The sequence below is a fragment of the Mytilus trossulus genome, chromosome 1, assembly GCF_036588685.1.
Source record: "Mytilus trossulus isolate FHL-02 chromosome 1, PNRI_Mtr1.1.1.hap1, whole genome shotgun sequence".
Lineage (NCBI taxonomy): Eukaryota > Metazoa > Mollusca > Bivalvia > Mytilida > Mytilidae > Mytilus > Mytilus trossulus.
In genome coordinates, this window is record NC_086373.1 from 58,799,374 (window position 1) to 58,818,612 (window position 19,239).

General features: G+C 31.7%; 2 protein-coding genes across 2 annotated transcripts in view; one reads left to right on the top strand and one right to left on the bottom strand.

Annotated features, from left to right (window-relative positions):
• The window catches only part of LOC134728280 (ribitol-5-phosphate xylosyltransferase 1-like), a 50,269-nt gene extending 46,652 nt beyond the window's left edge, over window positions 1-3,617 (bottom strand). Inside the window, exon 1 of the mRNA XM_063592832.1 lies at window positions 3,344-3,617. Coding sequence (XP_063448902.1) covers window positions 3,344-3,482 — 139 coding nt within the window. The 5' untranslated portion in view covers window positions 3,483-3,617. The remainder of the gene's footprint in view (window positions 1-3,343) is intronic.
• Window positions 3,618-3,678: 61 nt separating this feature from the next.
• LOC134728270 (tRNA (guanine(6)-N2)-methyltransferase THUMP3-like) lies at window positions 3,679-19,129 on the top strand. The gene is made up of 9 exons (XM_063592821.1): window positions 3,679-3,873; window positions 5,622-5,699; window positions 6,302-7,074; window positions 7,808-7,877; window positions 12,666-12,781; window positions 15,251-15,338; window positions 15,673-15,686; window positions 16,362-16,485; window positions 18,706-19,129. The coding sequence occupies exons 1-9, from the start codon at window positions 3,688-3,690 to the stop codon at window positions 18,895-18,897; spliced, it is 1,641 nt and encodes a 546-aa protein (XP_063448891.1). The 5' UTR covers window positions 3,679-3,687; the 3' UTR covers window positions 18,898-19,129.
• The last annotated feature ends 110 nt before the right edge of the window (window positions 19,130-19,239 follow it).

The window sequence follows — 19,239 nt, forward strand, 5'->3', positions numbered from 1 at the left end:
ATTTTTACGATGAAACATTTATTTTAATTTAAATTATGCATGTGCTTTAAAATTATGCAACAACAATAGCCCTCCATATGCAGACAGACATAGAAAGAATCCCATGAGTTTCAAATTAATCAATGAAGCGGGGAATCACTCAATCTGATACCCCTTGAAATCAGGAAAACTACACGCATGTGGGGTCTCACTAATTAGCGACAAAAAGCGTCAAGAAGCGACAAGAAGAAAAATAATAAGTGACAAAAAGCAACAAGAAGCTATTTAGCGACAAGAATACATTTTGTTATCACATACATTAAAATATTTTTTAGGATTATATTGAAAGATGAAGAAATTAAAAAAAAATCGATGAAGAGATTGTGTACTTTTTATTATCATATTGATAGATGTAGAAATTGAACATGTGTAAGAGCAAAGGAAATTTAAACGCTATAAAATGAAAATAAAAACAAAGATTTGTCACCTTCCTTTTGAAGGATTTAATAAAACAAAAACATGAAATATTATTTCCTTCCTAACTGTACAATTTATTTTTCCTGATAGGACCAACATTAGCTGTGGCTTCACTCTAAGGTAATACACAATAAAAAGAGCAACAAATGAGATTAACTAGGTGCGTGTCCTTTGTTTTATTGCAACAATAACATCCATTAACACCTTCATCAATTACACGCACCAGAATATAAAATTATTGTACCGAATAATGAACACCTGTTGAAAACTCAAGATTGTCATCAGTTTCCTTTAATCTTCAATCTATATGCATATACATGATAAATATCGTTAAATGAGACAATACACTAAATAAAATGATGAAAAATATTCACATTTTAATTATGTTTTCCTCTTGTTTGATTTCAGTTCTTAATTTGTATTTCACAATTTGTGTATGAATTTTCTGGACAATTATGCACAAATAATGCATTTTGCAAGTTAATTATATATTGTACAAAAATGGTTTTAAAAACAAATAAAAAGACACAATATACTTCCTGTGATACCTTATAAAATATCATGTAAATAAATGTAGCAACTGAATTAGATTTACAAGTTTCATTTCCCCCCCTTATCAAAATTAACTTTCCTGTCGTTGAAATTGGTTTTTTTTTGCATATTTTTTTAATATTTATTTCGAATAAGTAATATAAAAAAAAATGTTTTCTTGTCGCTAAATAGTTTCTTGTTGCTAATATTATTCTTCTTGTCGCTTCTTCGCGCTTTTTGTCTCTAATTAGTGAGACCACGCATGGACATTAATACATAAACAAACCGCGGCGATTTGGAACAAGAACGTTTATTAAATGATATGATGAATGGTTCTCCATTTCTTTATGAGAGTACAGTATCAAATATCAGTTTCATAACGGTAAAATATAGAAATACTCCACTTCAGTTCTTGTGACAGAAATAGAATTATCGATCGACTTTCAGAGAACTCTCGCAAGTTATCAAAATTTGGGAATTCCCTCTGACGTGTTTCTAAATTTATAAAAACACTAAATATAAATACTGTTTAATTCTGATTTTCCGTATTGTTAAAAACACGCATATAAGTCAAGGAAAATATCATACATGAAGATTATGAGTAAAACATTACAGGAAAGTTGTTTATGTTCAATTGTTTTGCTTGTTTTTACCTTTTAAAGCAAGACAATCATAAGAATCTGAGATGTTGCCGAATGTTTAGAATAAAACGAATGACGTGAGGGAGTGTGTCATAGGGTCAATGGTAAAAGTCTACAGATTGCTTGACAGCAATCGTATCCCAAAAAATGTTTTCTTGTCGCTAAATAGTTTCTTGTTGCTAATATTATTCTTCTTGTCGCTTCTTGACGCTTTTTGTCTCTACAATTCTTTTTGTCTCTAATTAGTGAGACCACGCATGGACATTAATACATAAACAAACCGCGACTTGCGATTTGGAACAAGAACGTTTATTAAATGATATGATGAATGGTTCTCCATTTCTTTATGAGAGTACAGTATCAAATATCAGTTTCATAACGGTAAAATATAGAAATACTCCACTTCAGTTCTTGTGACAGAAATAGAATTATCGATCGGCTTTCAGAGAACTCTCGCAAGTTATCAAAATTTGGGAATTCCCTCTGACGTGTTTCTAAATTTATAAAAACACTAAATATAAATACTGTTTAATTCTGATTTTCCGTATTGTTAAAAACACGCATATAAGTCAAGGAAAATATCATACATGAAGATTATGAGTAAAACATTACAGGAAAGTTGTTTATGTTCAATTGTTTTGCTTGTTTTTACCTTTTAAAGCAAGACAATCATAAGAATCTGAGATGTTGCCGAATGTTTAGAATAAAACGAGTGACGTGAGGGAGTGTGTCATAGGGTCAATGGTAAAAGTCTACAGATTGCTTGACAGCAATCGTATCCCAAAAATATCTCACCATTTTTTTCTAGTAATATTAAACTGTTATACTGGCACCGGCATTTTAAAATTTTCCTTTAAAAATAATTAGTGTTTACATTTTTTGTGCATGTATGTTTAACTTTTTTTGCTATTTTGGTAAAAGTACAGCCTAAAGATGGCAGAAAACAGATCTAATTTTAAAGTATATCAATATAATGTACATGTACATTTGTATTTGGGTGAACTTGAAAAGCTTTTTATTATGACATATATATAAATATTCTCTTTATATGTCAATGTATGTGTATCAAAACTATGGATGATAGTTAGATGTACAATGTACAATGAGATGAACCCACTAAAATGTATCATATTTCTATAATAAAAATTAAAAACATAAACAGTAGTCCAATTATCTTTTTTTTTTTAATTAACTGTGTATTTTTCTGTTTGTTCAGTTTATATGACAATATTGTATATGATTAAAGAAACAATCAGAAATACATTCGTTCATGATGTTTTAAAAAGAATTCTGTTTTACTTTGTTGGACAATGCATCTTGATATTGTAAATAGGCTTTTAATAATTAACTTTTATTACATGTATGTACAGTCTCTCATCAAAGTTTTTAAAACTAAACAGAAACATGTGTCAAGGCCACAACCGAGGCCACAACAAATAGTGTTTACTTTTATTTAGGATGAGATTTCATGAAGTTCAGTGAATAATTTTGACGTTTTTGAATAAACTTTAGGTTAAATGATTGAATAACTAATTTTAAGATTAAATAAACCAAACAAACTGACCAGTTAATATGTTTCTGAAATGAATAACATCTCAACTTCACTAAAATAGCATCAAATTTTGGTAAAACATTTTCATCTGAAATAGATTACTCTACACATTATATATGATTTTTTTTTTGGATTTTTTAAATTTCACTACACCTGTTCTTACCTGTGAGTGCTCTAATTCTCTGTAATTCGTAAGAAGACTTTTCTAATCTGTGTATGACCAACAGGTATCCAGTATAAAACGATACCAAAAAATAGGTAACAAGAATAAGAAATGCCACAAGTTTACAGTTCCACCTCATCTCGGAGCCATTTGGCTCAGTAATGTGTGTTTACGTTTCTTCTTTCACTTTCAATCGACACATATCGATATTGATTACACAGGAATATGTCCAACAAACGTTTGAAAGTTTGTACCTGCTTTGTGTATCGATCTCGTAAACGTGGGATTCCCCCGGAAGTAAATCGCGAGTGAAAGTGGAGTCATGTGACGTCGTACAATTCAAAATGTCTGCGCCCACAAACGACAACATGTCCACCGATGAAAAAGACATACTATGTGAGATTGAAGCAACTGTGACAACTGGATTTGAGCCAACGGCTATGGAAGAGGCAGTCGAAAAGTTAAATGCAGAAGTTACAGTGTCAAGAGGTCGAATTATTTTGAAAGTTCCAATAAGCAAAGTGAAAAAGGTTATTTTCTAATTATTTCATTATTCATAGTTGAAAACAGGTTGGAGAAACCCCCTTCCATCCAATGAGACTATCTCTTCAATGAAGGGCCGTCCATAAGACATAAGATCATTTACTGTTGTAGAAAAGAAAAAGAAAAAAAAAATAAGGGAAAAAATTCATAAAATTTTACTATTGCGGGTCCTGATCCCAAAATCCTGGGCTTAAAAATCACCAAATCTACAAATACAAAATGTAATAATAAGGTTCATCATAACAAACGAACAAATATGGCTGTATTTACATGCCAAAAACTACTCTGAGTACAGACTTACATGTACCTCTGAAGTTGGAAAAGTTTTAATGCCTAGCATCCACTAGATACATTTAAGTTAAATGCATTTTGGGTTTCAGAAAGATAAAATCTTTTGGATTTTGATGGGCATATTTTCCTTCATGCAAAATCGACATTGAATAGGTGCTAATTTGACCTGAGATGCCAATTAAACCAAGATATTGGTTGACTTTTTCTAAAATTGCCAATTTGACTTGTACCTATTAAACCTTGGGTGTTCATGAGGGTTGTTTATGCGGTGTTACTTGTTGAACATGTTAATAATAAATGTATTGATACACAATCAATGGGTCTGGTAAGGGGAGTCATCAATTCTTTACATTTTTATTTTTATTTGTAATACATATTGATTATGTATTTGGTACCGTTGATTTTATTACTACCACTGGGTCGATGCCTCTGCTGGTGGACTATTAGTCCCCGAGGGTATCACCAGCCCAGTAGCCAGTACTTCGGTACTGGCATGAAAATACGGATGTTTTGTGTTATTAAAATTTGCTGTTACAAAATATTAGAAATTATTATAAATTAAGGAATGTATCTCCCTCATGCGAAGCTCTGATTCCTTTCACGAATTTGGCTATACTTTTTGGACCTTTTGGATTATAGCTCTTTATCTTTTATATATGCTTTGGATTTCAAATATTTTGGCCACGAGCATCACTGAAGAGACATGTAATGTCGAAATGCGCATCTGGTGCAACAAAATTGGTACCGTTGATTTTATTACTACCACTGGGTCGATGCCTCTGCTGGTGGACTATTAGTCCCCGAGGGTATCACCAGCCAAGTAGCCAGTACTTCGGTACTGGCATGAAAATACGGATGTTTTGTGTTATTAAAATTTGCTGTTACAAAATATTAGAAATTATTATAAATTAAGGAATGTATCTCCCTCATGCAAAGCTCTGATTCCTTTCACGAATTTGGCTATACTTTTTGGACCTTTTGGATTATAGCTCTTCATCTTTTATATATGCTTTGGATTTCAAATATTTTGGCCACGAGCATCACTGAAGAGACATGTAATGTCGAAATGCCCATCTGGTGCAACAAATTTGGTACCGTTGATTTTATTGTTTATCACTTGACGAAATTATTAGAGTAATCAGTATTTTTTTCATTTTAAGGCAGAAAATTATTCAAAATGATGAATAACCCTTTAAATGATTAGTTCCACAGATATTAAATGATATGAATGCAGTAGCAAATCCAGGCCCACTGACTGCGTAAGAGGGGGTAGCTGGCCTTTCCCTAAATTCACCTCGGCAATGTACAAATAGTTGCCTGACAATCTAACTGTATAATAAAGTCAATTTAACAATTAAAAAAACTCAGAACAAAACGAGTGAATATATATGATAGGGAAAATAATATCTGTTTATTATGTATGATTTTGATTATTCTATTTCAGGTGCTAGAACTTGGTTGTGTAGACAATTGTTATGTTCTAATGACCAAAGTTTCAGACTTCAAGTTTTCTGAAGATGAGGTAAGCATATTTTTGGTAGGGTTACAAAAATAAGAAAGAAGACATATCATGCATATTGAGCATACATTTTATTTTGGTAACCTCTTAAGTATTAGAGGCATTTGGTCATGTTGGTTCAGACACGTTTAACTGTATGTTTTTAATGTAATTCTTGCAAGTTGTTTTATCCAACACCCATTGTAATTGTTCTTTAATTTTAAATTGTTCATCTTAAAGTTCATTCAATAATCTTAACTTTATTAAGTTTGTTAACAAGTGAAACAAGGTAAATAAAAACTGTTTAATGCAGAGAACCAGTACTTTTCACCAGGAAGGGGAATAACTCATGTTGAATTGCAGTTGTAGAGTCATTTAGGGTACAGGAAAGAGCATATATATATGCTACTTCTTACTGCCTGTTAATACTTTTGGGTTACTTTTACATAATTTAAAAATGAATAGAAAGCAATATTTATTAAAAATACATACTGGTATGTGATTCATATATATATACATACTGTAGGTAAGACAGAACTAGATACAAAATTAGACAAACTTAAATTCTTGGATTCCATAGTATAAATGTTTCAAGTTTGTGTATTATGCATTTATTTATGTTTTAGCTTGAAAGTATGGGTCGGCTCAGAGAACTGGTGAGAAGTGTAGATTGGGAGACTGGTTTAAGGGCATGGAGGGAAGTGTTTACATTTAAACAACCAATCATGTCAAAGCCAGATGTTATCCCTGATGAGTTAGGAGAACCAATGTTATCTTCCAGAATACATAAACCTAAAAAAGGGGACAATGTAGAGAAAAAGTCAAAGCGACAAAAAATGAAAGAAAGGATGGAAAAGAAGAAAGAGGAGAGGAAAAAGTTTGCACTAAATAAAATTTCATCAGATAACAATGTTGCTGATAAAGATAATGTAACCATGGTAACAGGATTAGAGGAAATAAAGAATTTAGACAAAACATCAGAAAAACTTGAAAATTCTAAAGAGGAAGAGAAAGTAAAAGAAAAGAATGAAGACAATGTAAAAGATGCTGAGACAGCTGATGACATAAAACCAGATTCAAATACAGAGCCAATGGCTAAAAAACCAAGGCTGACAGAATACAGTCCAGATAAACCTGCATTCAGGGTTACTTGTCATAGGACAGGACTTAATCATAGTTTTGATTCTATGGGAGCACAGTCTAATTTTGGAGCTGCTGTTTACAATTATTTTAAATGGAATGTTTCAATGAAAGAGTTTGACATTGAGGTTATGTTATATATAGACAGTGACGATGTAAGAGTTGGTTTGGCTTTAACCAGGCAGAGTTTACACAGAAGACATACCATAGCATTTGGACCAACAACACTAAGACCAACAATAGCTTATAATATGCTCAGGTAAAACAAAATGAGGAGCAAAATTAGGAACACTTGGGATTCTATGAAAGACCTACATGTATATGTCAGCCCCTCATATTTAAAGAATACCTTTATTGAAATGCAAAAAATAGTTTATGGGAGGGATCACACTCAAATGAATAATATACATGTAGTGAAGCAAAGTTATCACACTGAGGTTCAAGAATCAAATCAAATATACATACATTGTAGCCTATGTATATTTGATTTAAATCTTAAGCCTCAGTGTGATACTATTAGGAACTACTCTGAAACATTTTAAATAATATTTGGGTCAACTGATACGCTTGATTCTTATCATTTCAAAAACAACAACAAAAAATATTTATTTTTACCATTATTTACTGCAAATTTCACAGGCAAACTGAAACTCTGCATAATTGAACAGATTTTATAAAAAAGACAAGATGTGGTATGATTGCCAGTGAGATAACGCTTCCACAAGAGACCAAATGATACAGATATTAAAAGATATAGATCACTGTATGGCCTTCAACAAAAGCAAAGCCCATATCACAGTCAGCTATAAAAATGCCCTGAATTGAAAATGTAAAAAAAAACAAAAAAACCCTCCCCTAACATGGGACAGTGGTGTAACAGTACAACATACAGACATGCATCTAACAAAAACACAGTTGGTGTAGCAAGTTACATGTAATAATAAGGACATTATGCATGCTTTAAAATTATATAAATCATCTCTGTATTTTAGGTTGTGTAAAATCCAGCCAGGGGAGACAATTTGTGATCCAATGTGTGGTAGTGGTGTCATTCCTATACAGGTATGCAAACGTCTATTTTTGTGGCTGATTTTTGCTTCATTTAAACATACTACATTGTAATGTATTATACCAAGTGTTTAAGGAACACTGCTATTCATACAAATTACAATGAACATTTTTTTTTTAAATAGAACAGAATGATATCATGGATATGGTTGGGTTTTTTTCATGGCAGGAAATCTTTTGGTATTTGAAAAACCTCAAAGCAGAAGAGCCGTGCTTTTATTACTGTTCTTCATATCAAATTAACAATTTTTACTTCATTATTGACCTAAATCTCACCCAAAAGTTCAAGGAGGGTCATGAAAGGGGAGTATGTTTTTTTTTAAACCAAAGGGAAATAAAAAGGTAATTTCTGGATAAACAAAAAATAACAAAATAGCTTGAATGTTGCTATTCCTCCAATTTGTAGGAAACAGCTGCATGCACACAAATAAGTTAGTAAACAGTATTAATAGCAAACACATTAAGGGGAGATAATCCCTTACCACCATCTTTAAGATACTTTTTATAATTTTTTGCTGTTGCATTGTTTTTAATAGTATCTGTGCACTGAAGAACAAAGAAGTGTGGTAATTTCAACAAATTACTTCAACAGGCAAATAAATCTGCAAGATTAAGTCATAATTTGCCAAACAATATAACTGTATATATACTAAAAGGTAAAAAAAATCACAACAGGTTACATCAAAATATTTGTTAGATAACTTGATTGGAATCAATTTATGAATAAAGCAACTAACTTGTATGGACTGCATTACAATTTTGATAAAAATGAAGACCAAAAGAGGAATATTGGAGAAGCACACATGATAGAATTTATCTCAAGAATGATACACTATTGCCATTGTGAATTTACTGGGTTTTAATTTATTTGTTGGGTTCCAAATGGTGTGGTACAATTATAACTGGTATGATAAAGTTACAATAACAAAAATGAAAATATTGTAAGCTATAACTAGAACAGTTTATGTTATTGATTAAAACACCAATGTGTTACAAAACATAGTAAATATCAGATTTGGTTGGGGCTGTTGCAATTGATTGTCTGTTATGACCAGAAGTGTGTTAACAACACTCTCAAGGCAAAATATATGGGTTAATTATTTAAACCCATAAAAGTGTATCTTACTTAGAGTTGGTCATAAAACTGTAAATATCAGTTGTAATGTTTTCACATTGAAGAATCAGATAAACCTCTACCGAAGTGTCAGATATGATAAATATCAAGAAATACTATCACAGTAGAATTAACACTTTAAAAGCTTTCCAATGATACATGTATTGATCACATTAATTGACAGGTGAAAACAATCTTGGTATTAGATTGATATTGCTAATTTGTGCAAATTTTTCCTGATATTGAAATGACAGTTTGGAACATAATAAAACCATTTAGAATTGGCATTGTTTGAAGTGTTTGTCAGCGTTGGCCTTAAAATTGTGCCAATGAAACGAATTTGGATTTTGATAATTTATTTAAGTCATTTTGAGATCAATCGAAGTTTATTCATTATAAAAAATGAAAGAATTAACAATTTTTTTAGTTCTTGCCATTTACTGTTCTGTAAATCCGAATATTTAACATTGTTTAATTTATTTGTCAATCTTTAAAGAACTTGATTAAACTGATAATTTACATGATTAATTGTAAATTGTTTTTATCAGCTACAACTAGTAACAATTCCAATAAATCCTCGTAAATCATGTGTATCTAAGATTCATGACTTCAGATTAGCACCAGGGTAATTGATGCAACACTCTCATTTCACAGTAATTTGTAAAATTACTTCATAAATCAAATAAATTTATACTTGTCAGAATAAGTTTAAATATCACTTTAATATGTAACATTGATAAAAAGATGAAACTAGCTTTAGAAATGTCTAGGTTGCAGTCAAAACGGTTTGATGTAGCAATACTTTTTGAAATGGTAATGTTTATTACACTTTTATCAACATATTTTTTGTAGAGAGCCACAAACAAGTTTTAGAAAACGCCCCAATAGTATGCTCTGATGCCGCACACAATTTATTTTTCAGTTCAATGTATTTGTTTGCATCAAGTTTTGTCTGATTATAAGAAAAAAGTAAAATCACAAAAATACTGAATCCAGAGGAAAATTATAAATAGAAAGTCCCTAATCAAATGGCTCAAACACAATTTTAGAATTTTGAATTACAAAATATTTATTGTTATTAAAAAAGAAACAGAATAAAAGATTGATTGTCAAGTTGATTCTGTTTGATAGTTGATTACCATTTTTCTGAATCCATCAGTTGACCTATTTGTCCTATTTCTGTTAAAATAATCTGTACAAATTCATGAATGTGACAAGTGCCATTAATATCTTCCATCAATTGACCTCTTAGTTAATTTCCTTTAAATGGAAAATGTTGTACAAAGTCAGAAACGTAATCGTCAATATTCCAATGGTCTGTCAGATGACATGTTCGTTTTTTTCTAGTTTTTCACAGAAAGTAACAATCACAGGCACATTACAACTATTTATTGTTAAATTAAAAGCTTTCTTGATGATTTAAGATTTGATGGGCATATTATACTTTCACTTAGACAGCGCTGTCATGGTCGGCATCTAATTTCCAATAATGGTTACATAAACTTTGTCATAAATTGTCTGACTATACTCAGATAATCGAAAACATCAATTTCTTTTTATCAACAAATCCCATTTAAACAATTACACCAAAGTTATGATTGAATTTACTGTGTTTGTACAGAAAGAATAAAATGATAGCTGACATTGATACAGATTTATAACTTGTTAATGTGTGAAAACTATGGTAAAATGAGATTTATCTTTAAAGAAATGAATACAACCATATAGCATTATGATTTATATATATATATATATATATATACGAGTCTAAATTGAAAACTACGTTCAAACCTATGACTGCGTTGGATAAAAACCGCAATTTTTATACGTGTGCATGTCAAACAAATTTCGTTGTAGAAGGGTCTAAAAACAGCACAAACAACATTTTCCAAAAGACCAAAAGAGTGAAAAATTATATTTAAACAAAACGCATTTGACTAACAGGTCGAACAACTGATGTTCTTTAACCCTGCTGACTGCCATTGGCGATTGCCAAATAAAATTGATCACAGGTTGTAACAAAATGGATCTTATTATAAATTTAATACGTCACAGAAAAAAAAAATTGTTAACTTGTGGACAGGATGTTGTGCCACAAACATTCGGTGTCAATATTATATATATAAGAAAGTTACGGGGGAAAAGAGAAAATAGTTTACCACAATACACAGTTATTCTTATTGATAAGGCAGTGACACATGATGTGAAGTAATATTTAATAATTATATGGGTAGATGTGAGAGATATACACTGACAAAGTTCTGATACATTTTAAACTTTCTTACTTTATGTCTTTTGTCTTAAAATAGAAGAGAATTAAATTGTGTTTAAAATTTATAGGAGACTAGGAGAAAGGGCCGCTCCATTCATCCTTCAGTGATTCCTTATATAATCAACCAAATTTTTCCCCACAAAAGGGGGACCCGGCCCCCCTGGATCCGCCTCTGTTGGCAATCATGCCAATATCTTCTTATTTTATATTAAAGTGGAGCATGGTTTACACTTATTGAGTTGTACTGATCAAGAGCATCATTCTTTAAGTATCTTCATACTTACTATAGACACTATCACTGAATTACAAATTATTCAGACAAATTCAATTTTAGTGATTGCATTAAGATGAACAATGATCTCTAAATATCTTCTTTTTGAACATTTGTTATTCTATTACTGTCTCATTGATTTTAATCTAAATCTCATATTGGATTTATTAATACCTACTAGCATGCCATTTCCAGGACATTTCCTAGTTATGGGGTTTTTATTTATTAGATAAGGGGGATTTTTAAGTTTTCATACAATAACTCAAAAATGCTTTATGGTAGGGTTGTTGTCTCTTTGACCATGTTGACACATTCCCCATTTCCATTCTCAATTTTATTTGATCAGTTCAATTTCATGTATCTTTAGTGAATTGTTTATCTACTGACCTTAGTTTCTTTGTGATTTTCTAAAAATTTTAGATTTTGTGTTTCAGAGTTATAATTATAACTTTATTTGTAAATAAGGGGGGATTTTCCTGTTTTAGGACAATGACTCACAAGAACTCTGAACCGAGTTTTCACCCTTGATATCTGTATCTTCAAAGGTTCACTGCCTATGATAGTTGTAATGAGATATCATGCTATTTATTATTGATATCTTATGCTCAGATATTCAAGTTTCAAAAATCTGTATGTAATTGTATAACCTTACTTTTATTTAAGAATTGAATGCTTCTTTTTGTAAATTTATTGGGGTGTAAAAGCGTTGACCGAAGTACATTTTGTATGAAGCGCAACCCTATAAAGTTACAAAAAGAAGCATTCAATAATTACATTTTTTTAGCTAGTATCATGAAAACACAATTTTTATCCAGTTTTATTTAATTCACCTGTGCACTTTATTGTGGAACCTCGTTTCATAATGCATGATAAATGTTATTGTCTCATGCAATTGTTTACGGAATAGCATGTGATGTGCTGTTAGCCAATCAGAATAACGTATCAAATGAAACATACATCTAATGTAATTAGAAGGTACATATTTAGCTGGAGATATTGTCAAAAGAGCTATAATAATGTTAGATATTTTATTTTTTAGGCAGCATTATACTGGCCAGAAGGTACATATTTAGCTGGAGATATCTTCAAAAGAGCTATAATAATGTTAGATATTTTATTTTTTAGGCAGCATTATACTGGCCAGAAGGTACATATTTAGCTGGAGAAATTGTCAGAAAAGCTGTAGACAGAACAGTAGAGAACGTAGAATATGTTAATAAATTACAAGCAGAGAAGGAAAGGTAAGTGCAGCTAGCTAGCTGATTTGAAATAATTTAAATACTTAAATAAGGTTCACATTTCAATATTTTCTTTTTATGCATTTTTGTCAAGCCTGCAACTTTTGTTGCAGAAAGCTCAACATAGGGATAGTGATCAGGTGGCTGCGGTGTTAGCTCACTTCTTAAAAGCTATATATTTTAGAAGGTGGAATACCTGGATGCTTCATATTTTGTATATAGATGCCTCATGTTACGTAGTTTCCGTCAGTCACATGTCCATTGTCCTTGACCTCATTTGCATGGTTCAGTGACCACTTGAAAAAAAGCTCAGATTTTTTATAATGTTAAATACTCTCTTACTATAAGTAATAAGATATCTATGTTTGGTATGTGCGTACCTTGCAAGGTCTTCATGCCCGTCAGACAATTTTCATTTGACCTTGACCTCATTTCATGGATCAGTGAACAAGGTTAAGTTTTGGTGGTCAAGTCCATATCTCAGATACTATATGCAATAGGTCTAGTATATTTGGTATATGGAAGGACTGTAAGTTGTACATGTCCAACTGGCAGGTGTCATCTGACCTTGACCTCATTTTCATGGTTCAGTGGTTATAGTTAAGTTTTTGTGTTTTGGTCTGTTTTTCTCATACTTTATGCAATAGGGTTTACTATATTTGTTGTATTGAATGATTGTAAGGTGTACATGTATAGCGGGAAGATGTGATCTGACCTTGACCTCATTTTCATGGTTCAGTGGTCAAAGTTAAGTTTTTGAGTTTTGGTCTTTTTATCTTATACTTTATGTTATAGGTCAACTATATTTAGTGTATGGAAATATTTTATGATCTATGTGTCAGTCGTGCTCGTTTTATTTGACCTTGACCTTGTTTTCACGGTTCATTTCTCAGTGTTTTTTGTGTTTTCGTTTATTTTTCTTAATCATAAGCAATAGGTCAACTATATTTGGTGTATGGAAGCATACTCGGAATTCACCTTGAACTCGTTACGATTTTGACAGAAAATCAATAATCAGCTGATTGCATTCATAGCTATCGACATCAAAGGACTAATTAATAAAGGTGTTGATTAAATGATATGGTTAAATGGCCCCTGTCACATGTCACAAAGGGGATTTATTAAGCACTTCGCGACGCACGTGTTTGAAGCAAAATTCTTACGCTTCCTCTCCTTCTTTGAATGATACACAGGCACTTGTCTCAAATTTTTTTTTTCTTCTATACCTTTATATTAAGGCATTATACAGGAATTTTTTTTGAGACAAGTGCCTGTGCAATGATAGTCCAGAAAAGAAAATTGTTGTTATAAAGATAAAATATTCAAAAGCAAGAAAGGTCTCTGATTTAAAACTTTATCATTTAACTTTCATATCGACAATTGATTTGAGTTGGTACTTCAAAGTCGTTTCAGTTACACACGTGTTTTAAGCATATAATTTTACTTATTTACGGTGGTCTAGAAAAGAAAACTGTTGTTATGAAGAAAATCTATTCAAAAGGTTGGCATGAGAGTAACCCTTCAATGTAATGACTGCACCTTACACGAGGGATCAATTCCAAGTGATAAGATGCTTCGCTATTTTTGTAAAAACCACTTCTTATTTAGGGGGGGGGCTGGAAAAAAAGGAAAATTTTAAAAGAAAAAAAATATTTGTGCTACTTGGCTAAAAAAATAATAAAGTGGCGAAAAAAATAATTGACCCAGAGGAAACCCTGGTTAGCTGTACATGTCTGCCTGGCATGGTTCATCTGACCTTGACCTCACTTTCATGATTCATTGATCAATGTTTAGTTTTCTTGGTAAATGTTAATTTTATGTGACAGTCGTAATAAATCTTTATATTTAGCAGTATCAACATAATATCAATGATCAGTAAAAAAGGCAAGACATTTCAGTCTGTGCACTCTTGGTAGAAGAATATATGAATGTAATTACAATTTTGAAAGTATTTTTGTATGTTTTATATTTTATATATCTTTAAATAGAATTTAGGCATAAACATTTATCAAAATTGTAAAACAGCATGTTAATGTTTATAACGGTCACCATTAATTTAAATACATTTGCATAATAATACTTATATCAGAAATACATTTTCTGCTTTTTATGCCCCATTTATGGCATTATGTTTTCTGGTCTGTGCATCTGTTTGTCTGTTATTCGTTGGTTCCTCTGTCCAGCTTCAGGTTAAAGTTTTTGGTTGCGGTAGTTTTTAATGAAGTTGGAAGTCCAATCGACTTGAAACTTAATACACGTTCCCTATGATATGATAATTCTAATTTTAATGCCAAATTATTGATTTATCCCAATTTCACAGTCCACTGAACATAGAAATTGATAGTGCAGATGGGGCTTCCATGTACTATGGATACATACTTGTTTGCTGCAAATTTGTATTTGTCATTTATGGGTGTACACAGGACTGATTAACAGGTTGTGTCATACAGTATAAAAATCTTTTATTTTCAGACCAGGTATTAAAGTACAAACATTGAAATGGGATGCCACTAATCTCCCTTTACAGGATGAATCGGTTACTGTGTTTATAACTGATCTGGTATGTATACATCTTACCAATATCATTTTTTACCATAAAATTTAAGAAATGGAATCAGAAATCGAAATATATTTTGATATTTAAAAAAAGCAAACATTGTTGAAATAAGATTCCACTTTTTGGTAATTAAATGAAAGAGGAGTATTTCACATGCATCTTTGAATTATTATATGTTTAATGCAAGTGTAAGACAAGCATATTATATTGCCTCAACAATTGCTCATTAGTAGCATAGGGGAGATAACTTATATTTTTCTGGTGCCATTGACAGGCAAATATTGGATTGCAATACTTTCATAGCACAAGTTAATCTTAATTTTATTTATTCTTTCAGCCATTTGGTGTTAGGTAAGTTTGTACAATGTTTTACGTGCTAAATGCAGTAATTTACAATGTTAATGATTGACAGAACATTACAAATGAGAGAGCTATACTTATTATTATCCATGTGATGTGTTCAACCTTTTTCAATCCCGCTAACTATTTAACTCATCCACATTCCATATGTTTGTGTCTGTCCCTAGTCAGGAGCCTATAATTCAGTGATTGCCATTTGTTTATGTGCTACATATTTTGTTTTTTTTTCTCATTTTTTGTAAATAAATAAGGTCATTAGTTTTTCTTTTGAATTGTTTATCACTGTCATTTCACAGCCTTTTATAGCTGACTATGTAGTATGGGCTTCGCTCATTGTTGAAGGAAGTATGGTGACCTTTTGTTGTTAATTTCTGTGTCATTTGGTCTCTTGTGGAGAGTTGTCTAATTGGCAATCATACCACATCATCTTTTTATATTTATTACAGGCATACTGCTTAAATTCATAATCATTAAGTATTCTGAATATGAAAAAATGACCTGGTTTTGGCCAAAAAAATCATCCACAACAAGTTATAATCATACTTACTGCCTTTATTAATTTTCATCTTTTCTGGATAAGGATGGCCTTTAATTCTCAATCAAGTAAAATTAATGGAGAAATAGTTCTGTGTGCCTATTCATATATTTGTTTGATGGATTTTGTAGATTGGGTTCTAAGAAAGCAAACTCTAGTTTATACCCTGCAGTACTATATGAGATGTCGAGAGTAACAAAACTTAAATCAGGAAGAGCGTGTTTTCTGACCCAGGACAAAAAGGGAATTAACCAGGTAAGAAATTTCTTTTTTTACAATTCTGTTGCTGAACTATAAAAGTTTAGTTGATGTTACAATATCATAAAATCTACATTATGTAGCAATAATTAATGAAATATATGGTGAAAAGATGCCACCTGGTTAAGTCAACATATTATTGTACATTGTTATTTATATGCCCTAGCTGATGTGGAGAGGGCATTAACTTTTAACCTTGTCTGTAAGTATGTATGTCCCAAAATTAGTTTCCATTCTCAAACTGTTTTTTGCCACCAAAAAATGTTACAAAACAAATACACAATGCTAATTATTACCACAAAACACAGATCAAATTTGAATTTTGGTGGTGTCACTTTTACTGTTCTAGAGTAATGCCCCTTTACCAATGAAAAACAATTTTTGTTTCTGTTCACTGACTTTAGTTTGCCTTATCTAAATGTTATGAAACTTATACCCAATGCTTATTACCACAAAACTCAAGTACAAATTTTGGTAACATCACTTATACAGTTTTTATGCCCCACCTACGATAGTAGAGGGGCATTATGTTTTCTGGTCTGTGCATCCGTTCGTCTGTTAGTCTGTGCGTCCATTCGTTCAGGTTAAAGTTTTTGGTCAAGGTAGTTTTTGATAAAGTTGAAGTCCAATCAACTTGAAACTTAGTACACTTGTTGCTAATGATATGATCTTTCTAATTTCAATTTGGACTTTTGACTTCAATTTCACGGTCCACTGAACATAGAAAATGAAAGTGGAAGTTTCAGGTTAAAGTTTTTGGTCAAGGTAGTTTTTGATGAAATTGAAGTCCAATCAACTTGAAACTTACATATGTTCCCTATAGTATAATCTTTCTAATTTAAATGCCAAATTAGTTATTACCCAATTTCATGGTCCATGGAACATGCAAAATGATAGTGCGAGTGGGGCATCTGTGTACTTTGGACACAATCTTGTTGAGTTATAATTTAAAACAAAGAATTTGAAACATCATGCATTTTGTTCCTGGCCCTTGTCATGCTAAACTGTTTTCAGAAATTGCCTAAATTTTGAGTATTTGAAAAATATGCAAATGATATGCAAATGAGCTGTACCCTGATGGTGATCCTACTGATTGCATTTAATCTAAGATAGGGGAACACAGGGTGGATATGGGGTGAGGAAGCTGGGAAGGGTGGGCGGGAATTTGCCCCAAAGTTGGTCCTCATGTTCAAAAAGTGTCGATTTTGATGTTTTTCCATTCTTTTTCTCAGCCTGGAGTCTGAGAGATGCTAATAGATGCATCCAACTGTAGTTTTCAGGTAGAGTGGACCCCAGTGAACAGGTTTATCACAACACTTCTTTAGTCTGAGTGAAGCTGGGTTCATCAGTCTAAAGAAGGTCTTTTGCACCAAGATTTTTTTTCTGATTTTGAACTTTAGCTGGACTTGCAACCGGAAGTAGTTGCGTCCATGGCTTATTTTGATAATAAACACGATCAGTTGTAATATGCCTTTGTGTTAACAGTATTTGTCAAGGTTTCAGTCCTCATAATTCTGTGTTTCAGACCTTGAAGGTAAGCCCATCCCTCAAAAAAAACAATTTTGTCCGATTTCAATTTTTAAAATTTGTACTTGATCTCAAAATGAATATATAGGAGAGTTGTCTCATTGGCACTCACACCACATCTTCCTATATCTATATACAGTGAGAAACATGACACTTAATATAACAGATTGAGGAAACATGAACACACTACAAATTAAATGGCATTATGATGACCTCCAAATGTATGGATTGCCATTGATGCCAAATAATGGGGGTCTGGTACGACAAGGGTTAAAAAGAGAAAAATCACAAACTTACATAATTAACAACATGGTAAATTTTACACGAAAAAGCATCAAAATATGATAAAACTTTCTTATATTAACAACAACCCAAGTTTTTTTTATGTTTAATTTATTCAGATTGGTCCACCTCATCTTTATTGAAAGTATAAGGAAAAGTTTAATTACGAAACTTGTTTTTTTCCTGATGAGTAAAAATTGACGATAATGGGAAAATCATCAAATTTGGGCACTTCAAAAGGGCTGTAGCAAAAAAAGAAGTGCACCAACAGATGATTTTTTTCTTCTTCACCAATAACTTCTTTACAGTCATATAAACCCAAAATTCAGGTTTAGAAAAAAAGTTGAATTCTAGAAATTTCAGGCTCCTCAGAGGTGTACATCCTTAAACTGTTTTTATTCTTTTCAGGCAATGCAGTTAGTTTCCAAGTACTGGAAAAGAAGCACTACTGTGGGGATCAACATGGGAGGACTAGCAGCCTGTGTGTATATGATGTATCGTAACAGTGAAGTTTTTGACAAATCTCAACCTTTAGTGATCCCTAGATTTGATGAGAGGTCACCAAATAAAGATTCCAAGAAAGTTTCAAACATTGAATGAAGAGAATGCATTATCATGAATCTCACACTGTGCTCTGTATATCACTCACTGGTTAAAAACTCTGTGATTAAATTATTTTCCCATTGGAAGCGTTCAAATATTCTCTCCTTTTTTACAGCTTAGAATAGTAAGGCTTACTTGTGCAATAAATATCATCAAATTTCGCCTTCCTGTCATCATAAATTAGTGCTCAATATAACTTGTGTATTGTTTGAACTTAGAGATGTCTTTTGGTTCCTGTAATGTTGGATTGATGTTTTATTTTAATGGTAGATATCTGGGTTTTTTCCCCCAAAGATCCACAAGATAAAAAATAATATAAAACAATAAAATGAATTAACA

What these genes read in the sequence shown, in the direction of transcription:
- LOC134728270 (XM_063592821.1), top strand. Translation starts at nt 3,688, where the DNA reads ATGTCTGCGCCCACAAACGACAACATGTCCACCGATGAAAAAGACATA. An exon ending in CAATAAGCAAAGTGAAAAAG is followed by an intron (nt 3,874 to 5,621) that starts GTTATTTTCTAA and finishes ATTCTATTTCAG; the next exon opens with GTGCTAGAACTTGGTTGTGT. An exon ending in ATAGCTTATAATATGCTCAG is followed by an intron (nt 7,075 to 7,807) that starts GTAAAACAAAAT and finishes TCTGTATTTTAG; the next exon opens with GTTGTGTAAAATCCAGCCAG.